The sequence below is a fragment of the Lepeophtheirus salmonis genome, chromosome 2 (genome assembly GCF_016086655.4).
Source record: "Lepeophtheirus salmonis chromosome 2, UVic_Lsal_1.4, whole genome shotgun sequence".
Lineage (NCBI taxonomy): Eukaryota > Metazoa > Arthropoda > Copepoda > Siphonostomatoida > Caligidae > Lepeophtheirus > Lepeophtheirus salmonis.
Genome location: NC_052132.2, coordinates 23,634,248 through 23,657,499, shown reverse-complemented (window position 1 = coordinate 23,657,499; position 23,252 = coordinate 23,634,248). Strand labels below are relative to the sequence as shown.

At 28.2% G+C, this 23,252-nt stretch overlaps 1 protein-coding gene across 1 annotated transcript in view; it reads left to right on the top strand.

Annotated features, from left to right (window-relative positions):
* The first annotated feature begins 1,527 nt into the window (after positions 1 to 1,527).
* The window catches only part of LOC121132231 (dopamine receptor 2), a 152,408-nt gene continuing 130,683 nt past the window's right edge, over positions 1,528 to 23,252 (top strand). Inside the window, exon 1 of the mRNA XM_040727618.2 lies at positions 1,528 to 2,623. Within this exon, the coding sequence (XP_040583552.2) occupies positions 1,563 to 2,623 (1,061 nt within the window). The 5' untranslated portion in view covers positions 1,528 to 1,562. The remainder of the gene's footprint in view (positions 2,624 to 23,252) is intronic.

Below are 23,252 nucleotides of genomic sequence, written 5' to 3'. Positions count from 1 at the left end.
TGTGCTGGCTACCATAATCATCGATGTAGTCTTCTTTGGCAATAATTATGGCTTCCGAGAGGCCACAGAAAGCCTTGCACCCATTGCAGGTGTGTACTCAAACGTGGCATCCAAATACTAGTTGACGGTGTCCTTGAGGTCGTTGATATTTGGGGGACAGACGGTGCAGGCATTAGACTCAACATGCACCCAAAATGTGAAGTCCAATGAGTTGGTATCTGGTGAGCAGGGAGCCACATTTTTTTTGGCCAAATGGTGGGAGGTTGTTCTCCATCCACTTCTGGGCCTTTTTGGACGTGCACCACCCAGCTGGAACACCAGGTTCATGTTGGTCGCACCAAAATTCGTTGGATGATCTAGTTTGTTTGTTTTTTTCATTTATTTTTTTTTAGTATTTGACCGGAACAGTTTTACTGCATTCACAATTGCCTAGATTTATGTACCATAGAGGAAGTGTTAATGTTCTTTTGCCGCATCTGGCATTAGGAGGATTGTTATGAGAAAATGGGAGTACATTCAAATTTCTTTCATAACTCACAATGGCAACATATTTCATCATGGTCTTAGTTAATATCAACATTTCAGAGATAATAGTTGTAGTAAAAAGGAATCCATTATTTTTCCAAAAGACGGGTTAGTAATGTGAATCTTGCGTTTTATAAGTACAATCAGCTTATTCAAGATGGTGTTAAAAAAATCATACTAAATAACTTATTACATAGTTTGTTATTGTTTGGCGTAGTATTCTGAATTTAAAAAATCCGTCATGTTTAACAGTGTTTCTTTGAGAAAGCGAAAACGCAAGCCAGATATCTAAAAATATGAGTATTGTGAATGATGTGATACTATAAAGCCAATAATGACACACAATTTTGTTTATTCTGTTCCAATAATTTTGATGTCCAACATGGAAAGCCAATTGTGTAAAATAGTGAATAAAATAATGGAAATCTTCAAGTTTGAGCATGCTGTAATCACTCTTTTGTTTGTCAACATTAAGGAAACATTAAGATAATGTATTTATTTTTACTACATCTTATATTATTTATCTTCATGAGCTTAAATTAACTCCAATCGTCAAAAAATGCTCCTCCATTTACAAATCTATAGTAACTACAATTCTGAAACGCTCTAATGTACACACATATGTATATTTTTTAAGAGGCGTATCATTTTCTTAAATAAATATATGGTATCTTTTTAAAATTAATTACACTTCATTTGGTTCAACATTAGCTACAAATGATAACACAATTTATCTAGTGTACAAAACTTTATTCAAGTAATGCCAGGAAAATTTGCATTCGTATTCCCTTTCAATATCATTAAAGTCTACATCAAAACCAGCTACTTGTGGTAATTTTTGTAAAAAAAAAGTATTCCTCCTCCTCCGACGATTATATAAGGAGTAAGGACGGACGAATCGTGTACTTTTTCCTTCACTACGCAAAAGGAATAAGATTAAAGAAATTGAGCGGAGACAGAGAGTGTAAAAAAGAAAAGAAAAAGAAGTATTTTTTTAAAATTAAACTCAGTTTGATTTATTCTACTGAATATTAAACATGAATGAATCAAACAGAATGTTAAATATATCAAATCTCAGCTGTGTCTATTGTTTAAATGACAATAACGTTCCCACATTTAAACGGGGCTATTTATTTGCTATTCTAATTAGTTTTGGAGTAGCTACAGTTTTAGGAAACTCTCTCATCATAGTATCAGTTTTAAAAAAGAGATCACTTCATACAGCAACGAATTACTTCATAACATCCCTAGCAATAGCAGATTTTCTTGTTGGTCTCGTTGTAATGCCATTCTCAGCAACTTACGAAGCCATGGATCAAAGATGGATCTTTGGACCAGATTGGTGTGATATTTGGCATTCTATGGATGTTCTTGCTTCTACTGCCTCCATTCTGAATCTCTGTGTCATTAGTTTAGATCGATATTGGGCAATCACGGATCCAATGACGTATCCTTATAAAATGACAGGAAAAAGAGCAGCTATACTTATTGTTCTTGTATGGGTCTGTAGCTCTGTCATTTCATTTCCAGCCATTGCTTGGTGGAGACTTGTTGCTGAAAATGTGCCTCCAGAGTGGAAATGTCCATTCACAGAAGATATGGGCTATTTGATATTTTCATCAACTGTTTCTTTCTACGGACCCCTTACAATCATGGTATTTGCCTACGCAAAGATATACAAAGCTGCACTAGAACACACTCGTAGTTTAAAGTTAGGAGCAAAAGTTTTAGCTGCAACGGGAGGACCAGACTCCACATTAAGGATCCATCGAGGAGGTGGAGGGCGGGATAACTCCCAAAAGTCAAATAATAATGATGTGCATTGTACTTTAGTCAATCGTGACAAAAATAGCATCAGTTTCTCAAAGAAGATTATGAAGTTTAGCAAGGAGAAAAAGGCTGCAAAAACTTTAGGCACAGTGATGGGGGTATTTATTATATGCTGGCTACCTTTTTTTATTACGAACATTATATCGGGACTCTGTAGTGATTGTATTGCTAATCCGGACTTCATTATTCAAGTTGTAACGTGGCTGGGATGGATTAATTCGGGAATGAATCCGGCAATTTATGCTTATTGTAGCAAAGATTTTAGGAGGTAAGCTCAAAATTATATTACATTACAACCAATTTATGTACGTATTAATGATATAATGATACTTGTAACATCTTTTGCCATACAGTAAATGCCACACTTATAATATGTATTTATATCAAACACATGTCCAAATAAGGATTAATGATAAAATACAATATCTTATGTGATGATACCATCATGAAGAGATACATTAAAACAATGCTACCAAATTAACGAGTGGTTACTTCCTTCATTACTTAATTAAAAAAAACATATACTCAAATAATATCTACAAATATGTGTTGAATAATGGTTAAAAATACACATTCATCGAATTTAATGTTATAGTGGGTTGACTTGTTTGCACGTAATAAATAAAAAGTTTGAAATATGAAAGGTTGATACTTTTTATTTATGAACTCCCCTGTATATCTTTATGTACCATAAATTATTTTCATAGGGAACAAAAAAGTTTTAAATAATTATCACTAAAAAAAAAAACTTGTGTAATGATCAGTGACATGAAACGTAACGTCTTCATATTTTGTGCCTATATAAAATGTTTTCAATGTAAATAAGGGGTAAATATATTTTTTCTACTCATTAAACATGGAGTTTTACCTACTATGAAAAGTCTATCAAAAATGCATTTTAAGTATCATAAATAAATAATAAAGCAAGGTTTTATATGAGATAGAAGTAACATGCATTCGACTTCATCATAACAAATAATTCTACACAATAATGAGCATTAACATATACAGCTTGGTTCAAAATGATAATCACATTAACTTACGAGTTATTAAATTAATAATAGTATAAGCGTCAAGAAAATTTCGTAACTCAAGTGAGAAATATTATGACAGAGTACTGGTTGCCTAATTAAAAACCTATACAATTTCAAACTGGAATTTTAACAAGTTTTATTTTGGAAACTAGGGAGCTTCATTCACTAAACTTTGTACAGATGTTGGAACATTTATTGGCATTTTTAATCTTCAACGTAGTCTTGGTCGACTTTGGTAATGACATCCAGTCATCGCCGGAAACTCTGACAGACGGTAATAATGTAATTGGTGATCACAAAGTTCCAATACTCATCAGTGGAAGGTTTGAGAGCTTGAGATTCGTTAATTTTTAGAAGGAAAAGTCGAGTAGGTCTAGTGAGTATGGTGGCAACATTGTTTTCGACCAGAATGGAATATTGGGTCTCCAAAAAAAATATTTATATATTCATCCTGATCCATAGGATCAGCTTAGTCATCAACAATTCGACCATTATTTTGGAGGGGGTGTCAGCTGATGGAAGGAATTATCAATTTCTCTCATAGGCTTTATTATACATTTTTATTAACTGTGTCCAGATTTCAACTACGCATTCGGTAGGATGACTCAAGTTAATGAAAAGGGTATCCCCAACGTTATTTTAGAACTAGGGCAAGTACATTGAATGAGATGATTGTCAATTATAGGACAATATTAAACATATGTTTATTAAAGTATTAATATCATTTCTGATTGTATCTACAAACTATCATATATGAGTAATGTAATTTTCGAATAATACTTTAATTCTAAACCACCCTGTATTTATCGTACAAAAACAAGTTTACATTTATTGTTGTTGATAGTTTTGATACTGCATGTAAATATAAGAATGAGTTTATTTCACGATTTGTCAATGTAAATATTATTCTACTAATTATGACGCAAGAGAATGTTTGATTGATTCTTATTTTGTCCATGTCAAAATTGAAGTGAAAATATCCATATAACTTTTAAAGCATAAACAAATTCGGTAAATGCAAAAATTGAGTAAAAACAATCTCATAAATCCTTTTTTTTATCCCCTCTATATGACTTGGTACATCTGAAAAAAAGGAAGTAAATATTGATTTATATTAATAAATGGATTTTTTTTAGTTGGTTCAACTTTACCACAAAACAATTAAAGCAAATTAAAAGGAAAGGTTGACTGCTTTAAAAAAATGTAAACTACTCAACCTACACAGTGGTTGATATCTCTATATATATTTGTATAAATCTTTTTACCATTACTCCTACAGAGTACGCTAATCACGATTAGTTATAGGTATTTAAACGTCGAAAATTTTATACATTCATACTTTAATTCTAGTTAAGAGTGTATTTTAACAGCTCGAACGATAAAACATTGTATTTATTTGACAGAGAAATATATATCCGGGAGTCATCACACTTTTTTTGTAATAATTTTCTGTAAAAACGATTTACTTATATTTTGATTAAACAAAGCTGACATTGACCAATGTAATATATAACTCTCTTTTAGTAAGTATGTTTAGCCATTTCAAATCGACTATTACTGCGATTCACTAACTTTTTAGCCTAAAAGATGTTACTTTGTTTTTCCTTTTTGATTCCTTGGAGTGATTATTTTTTGGTTTCTTGATATTCATTCAAGTGTTTTTATTATATTTATATATATTTACAACTGCAAAGTGAATGAAATACTTATAAAATGATACAAAATTCAAATGGTATAATTATTTAAATCAATCAACTGTGTTTATCGTATAGTTAATTATGTTTTATTCTCAGGATTTATTGTACTTAGTTCACTAATTGAGTTATAAAAAATGATGGCACGAACGAAGGCCTAAATAATCTTTGAAAGCTTAAACAATAGAAAAGTTTCAAGTGACATCATTATTATTGAAATCGTTTATCTTAAGTTCTTAAAAGTCAAATTTTATATGAAGAAAATCCTTTTTTAAGGCGAAAATAATGAAATACAGCCGTGTAATTGGATTTCCAAATGAGACTGACAAATGAAAGAAATTAAACCTTGACAGCACATCAAAAATCTATTGTAACATTTTAGACATTTATAAGTATGAAAACTGTGTTATTACAATAATATAAATTCTTATTTACATAGTGTAGACAATGAATTAACTACTATATTTGCGAGGATAATATATTTCTTTGGCATTTAATAGTATTAAATATGTGATATAATTATTACTTTTTACTTTCAAAGCCAATTGATAAAATTTCTTACAGATTTTTTTTTTTTTGAAATTTGTCTATTTATGTAATAGATATATGAATGTTAGGCCTTCGAGTTATTATCTAATATGTAACGTCATCAAAACACTCAATATCTAGCTAGATAATATGTTGAGTATAAAAGCATTTCTATATCAGCATTTATTACTTATAAGCTTGTCTCTATGGACAATAAAAAAAAGGGGGGGGGGAAAAAGAAGAACGACATTGAAGCAAAATTGTTAATCAAGTTCCTTTAAATTTAAAACTAAATTTTTTTATATAAACGAATAAATCTTAAACAAAATATAATCGAGATAAATAAAGAATTGCCATGCTTAATGTGTAAGCAATATACTGAAGTACAAACATTGAACTAAGCAGTAAATACATTAAAACACATTTATATAAAAATTTCATCGGTAGACAGGCATACAAAAAACAAAACAAGAGCTCCAAAGTTAGGGCATGAAAAGTTTTTTTCAAAATAAAGCATAAAATAATCAAAGAAAATACCTTTAAATACTTAATAAACCGCGAATATAATGTTTTGCAATAGATACTATTCCATTAGTTTTAATTATCCCTTGCATTTTCATCGTATATAACAAATTCTGGTTTTTTTTTGTTAAAATAGCATTGATTTTCCCAAAGCATGTGCCATTATAAAAGGTTAAAATATCTTCCTTATCGAGTTTATATTGTGTTTTTTTTCTTTTAAGTTCAAAAAGGAGCTCCCAACCTCCAAAATTCAGTCCAAAGTATCTGAGATAAAAGTGGTAGATGGATTACCTTTGGAATAATATAAGTATTCAAAAAAAAAAGAAGTCCTAAACTGAACAAAAATAGTTTAACCAGATTTTATATTTATAGTTTTCCGATTGCAGGTAAAACTTTTGAAATTAATTAGTTTATGAGAACAAAATGCTTAAATCTATTAGTATTATATACTTTATTTGTTTTGAATTGTGCCTTTATCAATCCTCATTAGCTTGCAAAAAAGAAAAAACAAACATAAATGAGTTTCAAATATTTTGGTTGTATTCAGAAGAACAAAGAAGTTTGAATTTATGTTTTGTGAACCAATTTAATATCACAAATGTTTTTCCATATATATATATATATATATTAATATATAAATTAATGTTTACTCAAAATTTAATAAAATGGTACATATTCTTAATATACTAACTTAAGCTTTTTAGTCTCAACACTTCTCGTTATAATCTTTTTACTCTGCATTTTAAAAATACTCTAACATTGATTCATTTATACTCACAAACTTTTTGAAGTTTTTAATTTGTAATTTCTTCATTATTTTGTTAATGATATAAATAAGGAAAAAATATGGAAACTGCAGGATTTTATTTCTTTTATGTGCGCAACATTGTGTAAATCACACTGATTTATTCCAAAACATATTATTTAAATAAATATAGTTTCGACGAAATTTAACATTATATATGCAAATCCACACTAGAATATTCAGCAATTTTTTCACTTACTTACATTCATTGTTCATAAGGCTTATTTGTTCATGCCATAATAAAGGTAAGAAATAACATCTTATATCAGCAAATGACAATTCAAAGTTTTTTATACATAGATAGGAGCTGATTATTCTTTTATTACACTACGTGAGTAATCTTATCTTTACGAACATTTTCTGATATTCATGAATGAATTTACCTATGAGCATACTCTAAAATTTGGATAAGAATAGAAAGCATACAAAGAAATTGTAATTCAATTAGATATCTAGGCATGTACTTATGTACATATAATAAAAAGTAAAACGTATTTCTTATGAAATAATTAAATAAAAACTTGTTAAAATTTAACAAGAGTAATATGATGTACTTCCCTACATAATTTTTAAATTAGTCGCAATAAATTACTTATTATAATCGAAGGTAAAATTATTTGAAGAAACTATGACTTCGAATCAATTATGGAATATTATTATAAATATAATAGATTTTTGGTAAGATATCTTTTTTACAGCATTGTTCATACATAAATAAATTTAAGGACTTTGAATGTTTTAAATAATTGAGTTGCAAATGGCGATAATTTATTTTGCCATTAACAACTGTATTAAAGAGTTGTATTGAGCCAATATGGGAATAAAAATTGTTCTATCCCTTCTATGTTATCGATCTTTGAAAATTTTCCTAACTTTTCAATCACTCTTTAGAGCAGCGTTTCTCAAAGTGTGTGCCTATAAAAAATATATTTAAAACTTTGTTAATACTACATCCTTACTTAAATATTTAGAATTGTGTAACTCTCATATTGAATTTATATTTTACAATACATTCACCATCAGCGACAACTATATAGATAAATCTAATAATACACTAATTTGCGTATGATATCAAATTTGTTAGTTCATAATTATTCAAGCGTTTATGTAATCACTTCAACCAATAAATTTTCAGACACCTTACAGTTGTCAAAAATGTAGATCAAATCAATAAACAAGTGGTAAATTTGGTTATTTTGGGATTTGATTTGATTCTTAATACTTGACTTTGTTTGGTTCATTAATTGAAATGATGTGATACTGTACTCTTGTGTTATCTTTACTTTTTATGTACGCCAGTTGCTATAAGATTCCAAACGACATGCATTCAAAAAACTTTCCCATTCAACAAGGTATAATTTTTCAAGAATGGAGATTATACTAGTATTCTACAAAATTATAATTAACTTTTTTATTACAGATACTAGTTTTTATATTATATAAGATACAAAAAACAAAAAAACCAAAAAAGTCAGGGTGTTATAGACAACTATAAGGAATTCTTAAACAAGAACATAGCTTCTAAGTTATGTGAAAATTAATATTACACTAATAAAGTTTAATGAAAAGGTCGTATATGACCAGATTGTGTACATGAATTAAGATAAAGTCATTGTTTATTGAAAGAGGCTCTTTTGACAATACATCCTACCAACATCAACTGAGTCCGAAAGGAGTTTTTCAAGTTTTGGAATTTTTATCTCCTCTTGAATGTCGTTAAATGACTACATTACATATTTTTCAAATTTATATAGTAATTCCTTCTTTTCTCATATGAGTTGTTATTAAATCCGACTATCAAATGTATTCATAATTATTATGTGTATTTTAATATAACATAAATCTTTAACGAATAATTTTTTCGTTTTTTACTTCCATATTATAATTTAGTTGTAGCAATTTTCATTAATCGTAATTGGCTAATACCCAAACCTTCTACTTGAACCTATAATTTTTCAGTATTTAGAACTATGTTAAAAAAACAGACTTATAATAAAATACGTTAATACATTACGAAATGTGACAATTACCAAATTTACTTTGCCTTTAATATTTATAAAAAAACCTCATGCGTAATTGGTGTTACAAAGAAGTTAAAAAACATAGAAGGTGATAGTTTAAAAAAAGTTAAATCATCTTGTAATTAGTACGAGTATACTTTGTACAAATATATTTACAATGGAGATATGAACTGTTAAGTATAGTAATGTTATAATGCGGGATCATATCATATTAATTGATATTACACCAATATAATTTTACTGAAAAATAAAACGATTAAAACTTTTCAAGGGCATTATACTATCAAACATACAAAACCATATTGAGTTTTTTTATCAACCCTCGAATGTTCTACTTTCCTCCATTATCAGTGTTCTAAATTAAGCTGTGAATTTGAATCAGCACTTCTTGTTAAGCTGTCAATAATTTCCAACAAGTATTGAATACTAAGTCTAAATATTGTTGGGAAGATTTGACTAATTATGTTCCTTTTCTCTGTTCTTTTTTTGTTTTTTCACATAAAGACTTTATTCGTTTAGAAAAGTTACATATATTAAAACATATAAATAAACATTTTAGTTTACAATTAAAACCCTAAACTAAAGTAATTACAACAGTTAATTAGCACGGTGAGTCAAACGATAATTGAAATACTCGGTAGTAGTTTATCACATTTCATAAAATCTTCAATAAAGTTAATAACATGATCAGGTAGTAAACAAATCAATAAAAATTATCAAAATCATACAAATAAAAAAAAACAATAACGAAGGATGGAGAAAAAAAATACAACAATTAAGCATTGGATGCACTAAACTTTTTAAACCATCTGTGGGTGTGTATTAGACGGCGAAGAAACGTCACATTGTCTTTCAAACCATATGGGTAGTAGCGTATCAAATCCCTCATGTACTTCCACGTTATATTAGAAAAATCCGGAATTTTAATGGCAAAGACGAAGTATCTTGCAGCAGTTGAAATAAAAATAGCTCTAAATTCTTTATTTTGGATAGGGACACGTTCTGTCAGCTTCTCTGCTATCCTACTTCTACAGGCACCAACTCTATGGCACGAGTTTTTGTAGGAGCACTCGACATATTTGAAGTGAGCCCGAATAAAAGAATAGCAGTCACTAATTGATCACTTATTCCTCCTATGTTAAGCAATATGATTTTTAGTTTATGTAGTGAAGGACATTCAGCAAAAGCATGAATAACTGTAAGGAACAACTTTCCACAGTCCTTGCAAGGAGCATTGAAGAATATACATCCTACATCCTGACGATATTTGAAGTTACGGAGTGAATCGCTTTCCATCTTTTACTTTTAAAATTGAACCATGATTCTCTTCTTCCACGACAGGGGCAGGCCCAATATTTGTTCTTTTTTGGACAAAATGTTCCGACATAAAAAAAATAAAATAATAATAACCAAGTGATATGGATCGGCAAGCATATTTAAAAAAAGTTTGATTTACAAATAAATTTAAAAAAAAATATATAAAAATAATTTGGTATAACATGTATATGATAAACAAATATTTTTTAGAAATATAAGCAATAATAAAGTTTGATATATTTCTCATTACTTTTATATTTTAGTTGTTAACAATAAAATGGGGTTTCCTTATTCTTAAATCTAATTTTAATTCATTAGTAGAATTAAATTAATGGAAGAAATATGAAAGAAGAGAAATTAAGTAATTAATTTCTGCGAAATTATTTTATTATGAAAAAAAAACTATGTTGAAACAAAGCAAGTTAAATTATTTGTTCTCAAAATAGAGTCACGATAACATTTTTATTATTAGTTGATCTATGATGAAATTTGATCAAAAAATTATTAGAACCAATATTCCTTTTGATTGACATTCAATTACACTTAAAGTAGGAAAAAGAACGTTATTATAAAGTACCTATAATGTAATAGATTTTTATTTGAAAGACCTTATTGGGATCAAATTAAGTTCCATTAATCAAATGACAGTTTTAAACTATAGATAATGCTTTTGAGTACCGGATATCTGAACATAAATTTGAATACAAAGGCTATGATTAACAAAAATATGTCTGTGAAGTATTCAGCTATTATGTTGTGAGTAATTGAAAGTGATAGAAAAGGCACTAGAACAAATCTTGGAAAATACAAAATGTCAAAACACAATTGGAAAGCCATATTTTCAAAAGTATAAATGTAACTTTTAACTCTGCGTTGTTTTGTTTATAGTTTGAAAAAGTAATTTCACCTGAAATTAAATTTTTGGCATGCTTCTTCTAATTATGTCAGTGTTTATGACGATAGATTCAAACCTTTAGCCTTCAAGCATGGCATGGAATAATAAAGATATTATAACGAAAATTATCGGTGATGTCAAGCATTTCGAAATTTTATGAATACCATTGGTTTCGATACTAATTCACTGCTAAAAGGAACTATTAAAAGGTCGAGATGAAGAAAACAAATATTTGAAAAAAACAAAACAATAACGAACATTTGAATTTTTGTAAAAAAACAAAAAAAGTACTTGCTCCGAACCAACAACTCCGTGAAATGATTTTTTTTAAACGTAACTGTTTTACAGTAAATTTAATGAACATCCCATTCAATGTTTATTAATTTCAACCGGTGTTTTTGACTAATATTGATTGATCCCTAATTTTTCTGGGACCAAAAGCAACTATATCTTATTAGGATCAGATTTGATAGGCCGGACATGTTCTTGCACCTGTACTTTCATATTGGACTTCTTATGTCCTCCCGAATTGAAGTGTTCTAAAAAATAAAATAAGAAATGAACATGAAGGACAAAAAAAAAGTATATGGAGATTTAAATAATTAACTTAAAATTATTTTTGTTCAATTTGAAAAACTGGAATCATTTGTGAGGTTATATAAATGTTTTTAGGAATAATTTATTAATTTATTGTTTTTTTAGAAGAAAATGCTTTACAATATAAATAATATCAAATAAAATTTGAGGATTATTTCTGCACAAATTTTTCTAAAGTTTACTACAAATTTATAATTAACTAAAATTTTTAAAACGTAAATAGGCATTAATTGGTTACAGTTTCATCATGCCCTATGACTTATTTTTCTTTTCTTTTTTGCATTTTCCTTAGTACCATGATTTTTTTATTATTTCGAGATATCCTCCCAAAAATGTGGCAGGTTCCACGTTTTGTCCGTTCAAAATTTTGTCTGTTTTAAATTTTTGTTCGTTCAATGTTTTGTCTTTCGAAATTTTATCTTTCAATGTTATGTCAGTTACGCCTCTCCTCCAGTATGAATAAATTATAAAATTGATAGCATTATATATAGTCATATTTTGGCCCAGAATGTTTTTTCTCAGCAGCTCCTATACGGTTGGCAATTGGGTATGGAATCAAGAAGGGGCTCCATGATACACATTAAACATCACTCAAGGCTACTTGAAAATAAAATTAGGATTCAAGATCAAAGATTTAATTTTTTTTTTCTGTAACGGTGTACAACTTTCTTAATATTCCGGTCTGGTTTAATATTAATACCTCCATTGGAATACATTATACTTAATCGTAAGTAAAAACAAAACAGATATTAATTTTTAACTAATTATTAAAATAAAGTTAAGGGATTTAAAAAAACATCTGTAATACTAAGAATACTTAAATAAATGAAATAAAAAAATTGATAATAAAATTAGGATTAAGGATCAAATATTTAATTTTTATTTATTGGGTTTTTATTAATATTATCAATTTATATATAAGAAAATAAAGATCAAATAAAATACATCAAAAGGGATTACAATAAAATAGTTATAGATAAACGTTATAGTTTAAAATTAACCCCCTTGATCAAAGCCCAGCCCTTCAAAATTAAAACTTATTTTTAACAGACTATGTAAAAAACCTAAAAGTCGACTGCTTCAAAATATGGGTATATACAGCACGAAAATAATAAAATTTAAAGCAAACAAACAAACAAAAAGCAATAACTATATCTTCGATGCTCTCATGCTCATTATCAGATAACGACTAATTAAACATTTTAGTGTTGAGTAGTACTTAAATGACCATTGTGGAAAAGCTTAACAATGTCTGCTGCGTAGTTCCTCTCATCCATCCATGTAACGGGGAATCCTTAAGGAAAAGGTTGAAACCTTGGTGCAGAATCAAGATAGATTTTCCTCAGGAGTGAAAACTTATTGGACACCTAGAAGTGAGGAAGCTAGGCGGTGTTTGGAGCAACTTTTGTCCCTGTCATCTTCAAACCTGAATCTCCTTCACTATATACTAGCTGCCATTGGGAAAAATACTTTTGCTCCCTACCACTAAAGTATAATCAGGCTGAAAACCTTGGACAAAATGTGCACATCGACTTTGAAGTTAGTGTGCCCACGGTTAAGGATAAGGGTGGAGATATGTATGGCAGCAAAAGGCGGCATTTTTGACAAGTTATAATTCTACAGCCTATATTTAAAAGTAGTTTAACTGATTATAAATATAAAGTTACGTTTAATTATTCTTGAAAAAGTTATTCACTTTTTTTTTACATAATTAAATTGTTAGAGTGTTATTGAGACGTATTCTATCTTCATAAAATACATCGAACATTTCTCATTTTCATGATATTTGTTCTGGTTTATTTTTGTGTTAATACACCACAAATTGAACATGATGTCAAATTCCATTGGAATACAAATCCATGTCTAGATTTACTCCGTCGTGCAATTAGTAATTATTTATACTTTCTTTAATATTCCGTTAAACTATTAAAAATGAAATAAAAAATATATGTATTTACATATATATCTAGTCTTCATCAACTCTTTGGCACCTCTCCTATAGATTTATGTTGTCTTTTAGATACTTATATGTTTAATTGTCTCATAAATTTTTTTAATGTCTATTTTAAGAGTTACTCAGTTTTTATGCGTACAACTCCATTGAGATTTATGTTCACATGTACTATGAATATTCTTTGCAACTAAGTACAAAGCATCAAAACGAGTTGATAATTGTTTATTTATTTATCAGTAGTATGTTAAAATTTATTTTGAGTGTCCGTCGGTAAATCTACCACCATTATGATTTTTCTAAGACCGAGATAATTTAGTTCATGCTCAGTCTGGACTAGTCTCTTATGAAAACTCTTTCTATATATAAACATGTCTGAATCAGTCCATAAAATGACGTTTTTAGAAAATTAAAAGTCATTTCATGAATCACACTAATATGTACACTGCACTTAGCTGTGGATGTTTTTTCTTCCTTTGCCCTAATCAGTGATCTAAGCGTTAATTTGATGAATTTGAATTAGCTGTCGTTAACCAACTGAGAATATTTTCTAATAACAATTGTATATTTAGGAAGATTTGGCCTTTTTCTGTTTTATTTAAAGGAAAGGTTGAGAGATACAATAAAAGTTGTGACAGAAGACATATATATTTCCCCTTTTACTAAATCAGGGCAAAAGTTTTGTACACCATTTTAAATTTAGTTTATTTTGAATGATTTTTTCCCGCAGCTGTTGTCTTTATTATTTTATCCCTGAGTAGTGAACTTAATTGCTTTCTACATACAATTATATTTAAAATCTGATGTACCACGAGTGTTTGTACATAAAAGACGAAAATGAAGTAAGCCTAAGGATTTTGTGTTTAGTTATTTCCTTATCGGACTCCAAGTAGAACTGAGGATTGACATTGGAGTAATTATTGCCTATATCCTTGTTTTTTTCCTTCTCCCTTTCCGCTCTATTCACAGATAATTATATCTGATCTGATGAAACGTTATGACAGCTAAACTACTCTCCTCTAGAATATTCTTCAAATTGTCAGGGTTACCATTTTAATTTTCGGTTTCTTTTTAAAATACCCAAATATAAAAGATTTTCATCTCTACATATAACATATCGATTCAAATTGGTCTAAAAATATACTTTAAGACCTAATTGAAAAAAAAAAATGATTCAGTCTCGAACCCAACAATAGTAAAAATATAATACCATGGTTGAACACGTCATTAGCTATTTCTAAATAAGGCATTTTATGCACTTATCTAAGGATATAGGGATGACATTAAAATTGATAAAAAATACATTTTAATAATAAATTTAAATATATTTAAGGTCTACAACCTGTTTACATATTCTTATGTTTTTATAACACACGACAAAAAAAAAAAATGATAAATGAATACATCATAGACATATTTATGGATAATTTACATGTAAAAATGGTTTGTCAAACCGTGATGAAGATACTGGGAGAATTCTTCATTCCTTAGAACAAATTTTCACTTTTAAAAGGCTATATTCTCAATAACAAGTTCACTTCAGGTGATTAATTATCTGGGCTTCATTTATAGTCGAACGTAGATGTATAGATAATCCGAATTAGGAGAATTTATGATTTAAATGCTACCTATATAATTTTGTCTGAGGAATTGTTTAATATGCTCTACAGAGATAGTTAATATGAATCCTAATAAATTATTAATATACCCTCGCTTATCATTCTGTTAGCACTAACTCATAAAGATTAAGATTTCACTATTTATAAGTAACAATAATTTATATTCTGCCTTTTGAATGACAAAAATTAAGTTTTTTGTCTGTCATGAATTGTAATAATAATTCCATCTCTAAACCTTTTCTCCAATAAGAAACAGAATCCAAACATTTCTTAGGGATTGATATTTAATTAGTTTATAAGTTCTTAACAAATTGTGAAATTGATTATCAAGGTTATAAAGAATGTTTGATATGCGTTTATATTATTTATCTTCTAAACAATAAATTTGAAATTGGAAGAGAAAAGTGGGTTAGATATGGGACATTCTTTATATCACATGTCTCGATCGAGAACAACTTATAAATGAAGAAAAATATGTACTAACCAACTGACACATATAAAATATAATTGTCGCAAAAGCAGGTATTTTGGCTTATAAACTTCATGAGTTTCAAGGTAGAAACAATTCGGACAAAAATGTTTCACGTTTGTTAATTAATGTAATATGCTTAAATACTTAAAATAAAATAAGACATAAATATGTTTAAAACAAAATTTGTAAAATATGGACAGTGCCTTAAATGCACTAACATATATATATATTTTTTTTTTGCATTGTTGATTATACTTCATCAGTGAAGCAACTTTTGTCCTAGTTATGAATCTTTAATTATATTTGTACCTAATATACGTTGTACCCTCGATTTAAAAAAATGGACACTTAAATTTTCTACTGAAAAAACAAAAAACAAAACAAACATTTTGTCTAATTAGTCAAAATGTATTCTTTATATAATTGTATCACATTATAAACAATGTTTTCTTCTTTGCTGTAGTTTTAAAGTTAATAAATTAATTAATTGTAGAAAAAGCTTTAAAGAATTTCATAGTTTGAGTATTTACATGGTGTTTAATTAGAGCTATAAACTAGAAATAAATTGAAAAACAAATTATTAAATTTGTAAGCCATCATCATGAAGGTAACCTAAATTGTTTTCTTTTAGTATATGTTGGTATCCTTCTAGAATTTAGTGTTCCTATTTCTCTCCATTTTGAAAGTTCATAAGTATTAGCTAGCAGTAAATTTTAAAGTTTGTAAAGTAATTTCTTATAAAATATATTTTGTTAAGGTTGTAAATTGTAAAAATTTTTAATATGTAAAATAATCATAATAGCCAGGACAAATTTAACAATCTTTGAGAAAGGAAAAGCTAAATTTTCTCAACTTTTCATTAAATTAGCTACAAGAAGCTATGAGATTAAGGAAAGTAACTCAGTTACCAATCTGTGTCAAACAAACATTGTTTGGGTAAAAGAAAGTGGCAGGCCTGTTAATTTTGGTAATTAAAATTTAATTAATCATTGTATTTTCACACCAACAAAAAGATACACTTTAAAACCCAAAATCTTTATATTTTGAAAGGTAGAGTTGTTTAAGTTTGTAGGTATATAGGTTAGTATGTAACTATATATAAATTTTCAAAAAAAATTGAGAAAAATTGAATCACACATGTTATCATGGAAAAAATATAGAAAAAAAGAGAGCATCAACCGATTTTTTTGTTATTTTTCAAAAATAGAATTTTTGGGCGAAATAGAAACATTTTGATTATTTAACAAGATTACAAGATTTAATAATAATTTACTAGATCCAAATTCTGAAGACAAATAAGATGCACTGTAAAAAAAGTCAACAGCTGTTAGGGAATACATTACGTGTAAATTTCCTTTTATTGAGATAATGCATTGCCCTTTCAATTTTTATTAAATAATAATACTTCTAATTAAGCTATTAACAGCAACATTATAATATCATTAATAAGTTTTACATAAAGGTTAACAAATAGCTAATAAACAAACACTTTTATGGTTGCATGAATAAAACATAGTTGACAATATCAAGCGCGAAATATAGTTTCTTAATTAATCTGTCAAATACAGAGTGTAAAAGTGTATATAATCATCATTTTGTAATTACTTTTAGGAACTATATTCAAGTCTTTATCTTACAACCTTTCCCAATGAATAATGAATTCAGGTTAAGGAGACAGTGTGGTATTTCTCCAGTTGAAGGCCACTACTCTTTGGGCAATTATGCTTTCTAGCAAAATCAAAGAAAAATTCAAAAGTTTAGTGAAGTAAACTTGGCCAATTTTTAGAGTTGATCAATGTGGTCTCCGTTTTCATCAGACTACAATCCTTTTGCCTATGGTGTCTTGTGTACCAACATGACGGAAGAATACGTGAAGAATACCTGCAAGAGCATCACGCCTAGGATTGATGACACGGTGGAGACCAAGTATGGTCACATTTAGATTTTTTTTTAATAAAAAGCTTCATTGTCTTACAACATGTACTTTTTGGGAGACTTGATAAAATTGAGTGTGGGAAAATTCATTCACAATTCGTAAGGACATAATATATAAAAATATGTATATGGCATACTTATGTAAAAAAGAAGGAGTAATATAACTTCTTAATTAATTTTAAATTAAAGTAAGGATAACCGGCACAGTTGCAAAATGGCTCTTTTTCTTGAAATAAAAAGAGCAATAAAATTAAATGTTTTTTTGTTAGTTTTATTCATTCTCCAAAGATTACATACATAATATATATAAATAAACATTTTAGTTTAAAATCAGGTTTCTAGAAAAAAAAAGTTATCCTTATGAAAACAATTGTGACATTTGAGACAATTATTAATAAAATTACTCGACCAAAATACATCTATACTTTTTTTAAATTATTGAAAAAGATTACTTCCCATGCACGGCTTTTAATATGAATATGAACTAAACTTTGAAATTAATTAAGCAACTAAATATATTGGAAAATAAAATTATAAAACTAACTGCAACAAATTAAATAAGACAAATTGATTCATGTTGAAATTTTCTAAAATTACTAACCAATCGATGCAGGAGCTTTAAACTGAACAAGAGGGATAATATATTAATAAATCTCCAAGTTAAACCAATATTAGGAATCTTGATTAAAAATGACGAATATCTTGCTGCAGCTGCAATCTTTATTTTTCTAAGATTTTCTACTCTGATGGGTTCTGCAATAGTTGATTTTACTGCTATCAAGCTTTTGCAACATGAAATAGCATGTTCAAATTCTCGATTTTTAGCATTACGGCTTTTCAATGGAAGTCAAAATAACAATAAAACGATGGCAAATCTATCTGTAATAGTTGAAATAAAAGTGTGTTTAACTCTCTAACAATTTTGATAGCTGGGGAACTGGAAAAGCATAAATTGTTGAATTAAACATTTTACCAAAATCCTTACAGGGAGCCTTAAAATAAATGCTACCTGATGAAATTTGAAATTCGGTGATAAATTTTTTCCCATGCTATATGTTAAAGATTGAGACCATAAATATATTTGTCCATGCAAAAGGTAAATTTAGTCATTCCAGAAAATAATAACATATTTTTATCGCTTCTGCTTCTGTTTGAGACAAATAATTCATTACCAAGTGCCAAAGTACAGGTGGCAAAAGATTTTATGCTGCTCTTTTAAGAGGGGACTTAAATTTCCCGTAACTTAACATTGAGTCATCGCGAATATCAATAATTGTAATAATTATTTTCTGATAAAGTCTCTAATACTAGCTTTTGTGAGTGTAACTTATTTTTAAAGAAAAACTTTTTCTCACAATTCCGACGCACAATGTTGAGGAAGATGTAAAATTTGGAGTATCTTTTACAAGTAATTCTCTGGCTAGCTGCCATGGAGGGGGAATGCATTGAAATCATATAATTACTCAAGTCAGTACCTAACATCCACCAATTATAGATGAGGGTAGAGGAAACGGACTTACTTTTTTAAGAATATCCAGTTTGAATAAGAGAGGCACCTTTTGTATCCCATATAATCCCCATATTTCAACTGTGTCCTTAATTGAACAACTAGTGATTTTTATATCCTTACTATAGCTCAATTTACCAATAGGAAGAAAAACGGGTTTTTATAGTTTTTTCTTCCAACTGCACATCCTTTAATACTTCTTGAAATAATTTAAAATCACGTCAACCCATTTAGTTAATTGACCCTCAGACTTAGCTTCTAACATCAATTTGACACCGTCAACATACATATCAATTAAATATCTCGATATCTCAAAATTCACTCAAAACTCCTTGAATATCTCTATTATTGAATCTCCAAGATCTTATAGTGCAGAAAAAATGGGGACTGAAGGACAACCTTGACGGCAACTCTTTCTTAAAGTAATTAGGTCGCTTTGTCCATCAACCATCGAGATAGTTGATGTGTCATTGAAGAGAAGAGCTATGATTTGATTAAAGGATTTCTGTAGAAGAAGTCTTTTAACTGCTTTCAAAATATGACTATGAATGTCTCTATCAAATGCTTTGCGGAAGTCCCCAGCTATAATTGCATCAAAAGTTCATTTTTTTGTTACAATTTCAGCAGAACACACTAAGTTTCTTTCTCCCCTTTAGGAAGATTTTTGGATCTTTTCCAACTTTGGAGTTCAAAATTGGTTCAAAATTGTTTGGTCTCCCATTGTTAATATCGGTAGCCACCCCTTTTTTAGGAATCAGTACTATCCAGCCTCTTGTTATGGATTGTAGAAGCTTCTCACATTTGTACTAATTTTTCGAGACATCATGAGTCTTCTCTTGATTCCAATCCAACAGTTGACTCAGAAATAATCACCTCTATACGAACTTCTTCATCTGAAATAGGTAGTGAACATGAAAGAGAGTCATTTGCCTTGTACTTGCAATGGAACTATCTGTGGTATGGTAGCAGGGTCAATAATAATTTCTATAACGTCACTACTGTCTCTCCCTACGTCTTTTTATTCTTTGAAATGGCGATCAGCCTACATATTCATTGGCTGGATTCTTCTTTGGGTATTGCCCTACTACTTCTCCAAGTTTTTTGAAACTTTTCATTTAACTGCTTTATCTTCATCAAACCTCTTAAAGGTGTTAACCATTGTGAGGATTTAGCTTTTTGTAATAACATTAATTTTGTCAATTCCTTTTAATTTGATATTCACATTTACAAAGGCCCTTTCAATGTTTTAACTATAAAGGAGTGTACTTTCTTAAGGTCTTCAAGGCTTCTTCTTATATCAATTGGAAACTTTGTTCAAAATCCTGCTTGATTTAACGCAAATTTTGGATTCGCTCCGCCAAGTTCGTACTATTTGAATCCAAAGAGCTCACCAATGTCATAAACATCAATGTGTACTAATACTTCTAAACGAAAGGATTTATCTGCATCATCTTCAAGTAGAACAAGAAATATCTCCCATTTATATTTTCTTCCCCTTCAAATTATTTCCTTTCGTCACAGCTTTTGAAAAAAGTAAGGAGGGATTCTTCCTCTGAGATCATCTATCAAGCGGGGGTCTGACATTCTTAATGTGATTCTTTTGAATAAAGATGAACAAAAAAAGTCATTCGCGTACCTTTTTGAAGACGTCAGATATGATGCAATAGATCCTAGGGATCCTAATTACCTCCTTATTTATTAATAAGATCCAACCCTCAAGATCCAAAAAGGGATTAAATGAGTCCATATAAAAACACTGGCACAAAAAAAAAAGTCTAAAAGCAGTTAAAACCACTTTAAAAAAATATTTCAATGTGCACTGAACATAAACTTTTTAGATGTTCATGAATGAAGTAACAAAGAAAGTTTGATTCATTTAATTATATGTCAATATTATAATTTTAAAGCTTAATATTTATTAAAGCAAGAAGCTAAACACTAGAACGTCAAATGACATCCGTGTCAAGCTTCAAAGAAATTTACGGCGCACACTTTTTTGTTCAAAATTGATGGACTGATTTTTACAGTTATTACTGTTTAAACTAAGGGATATTTATTTAGACATTTCAGGAAAAATAAATTTTTAGCTATATGTGGTTATACCAAGAAGCAATAGAGCTTGATTTTAATACCTATTTACTCTTTCTACTATTTTGGGGACTTTATTATGTGGTCAATTGCGTTTTTTATTGCTATTAATTTTAAAATTAGAAAAAAAGTTGAGAACCCTTGATAGAGTAAATAGAATGCATAAGCTATTTCATTATTATTCCATATTTTAATGGAAACATCAAATAGACATCTTGATACTTTTTCATGCATCTAGTATTCTGCAACATTTAAATTATGTAGAATACATACAAAGTTAATAGGTAACAACTTTTATGCTGGAAAATAGAGCTTACAAGTATTATGGAAGTGATTATATTTTTATATTTAATTTCATAATTTTAATTCGGACGTTAAATTGATGTCCTAGTAGAAGGTACATTTATCAGGTATTTCAATTAGTTTTTAATGAATTGCTTTTTACAAAAGCTATTAATAAATACTACTAAGTAAAAATAAGTATTTAAAAACTTTTTTCCAAAATAGAAATATTCTTGAATTTTTATTTTATTTTTTTACAAACCTAAAATTTAAAAAATATTCATATCTTTTACATAAAGTAATTGAATATAAATGACTCAAACAAAGTGATGATTATTTATTTAGTATAAAAAAATATTGGGAATGGATATTGAATGATTTTTTTTTCTTTTTACATAAAAATAACTCATAACCTCCCTTAAAATAAAAAAAAGGCCAGTAGAATATTTAATTTTTATGCGAAAGTTAATGTACATTGTCTACATAAATCATAATCATATTTCTATATTATTTTTTTCTGCATCTGTTTTTGATTAACATCTATATATTTTTAAGAAAATAAATATCTCTAAAACTTTACATATGTCAACTATAAGCATAAATAATCGATTTCTAAAAATATATATGAATAATTTTGTAAAAATAAGAAGCTAATATTTTTTTTATATGCTAATTTTTTGTTTATTACAAAGTATATTTTAAAAAAATCTCAAAGTATTGATACAACCATCAATTATCATCTTTAACTTTGCAAAAACCTTTTTATCAATTTTCATACTTTAATGTGTGTTAAAAAAATTCAAAATACATATAATAATTAAAAGAAAAATTAATATATGATATTTAATTTCAATATGAAGGAAAAATTCAAACGTTTTCTAATAATTTATATACTTTTATAATGATACAAATACCTTTTTCAATAAATTGACAATAAAATATATCGAATTTATTGACTTCTTTTTGATGTATGTAATTTTTTGTATTCTGTAAACAAATTGTTAAATGTATTGTTCCTCGAAGTTGGGATGAATTCTTAATTTTTACTTTTCTGTAGCCTCTGTTATTTCCTTTTGTGTTTATTTACCCAAGACGCATAACTATTCTTCAAATTATATGTGTTATAAATCTCAAATTTGCTCCAACTTTCATGCAAATTCTTATTTTATCATATAGTTATAGCATTAATTTTTGTTTGGCATTAAAAATTCTATAATTTATTTAATAATTTGGAAAAAAATTATTTGTCCTCACAACAAAGTTTTTAAATTAATACTGCATTTCATTTATACAGATTCAAAAAGCTTAGTGTCTACAAAAAGATGATATTGGCTTGATCCAAAGTTAATAATATTTGAGTATCATATGCAAATAGTCTTAATAATTCCAATGCTCAACAGGAAAAATTCTACATTAACTTAATATAGTTATTTTAATGTGTTTGTTCCCTTAATTCCAAATATTAACCTCTAAACTTTCAAAAAAAGCCCATAATTTTTTTGTTATTTTGAAAATTTAAATTTTTTTTCTTCAGCCCTTGGTGTTGAAGGTAAAGACTCATAGTTTCTAGAAAAATATGTATTGAAACCTTTGCATATCTCATTTGATATCTCAAAGTTTGGACTTAAAA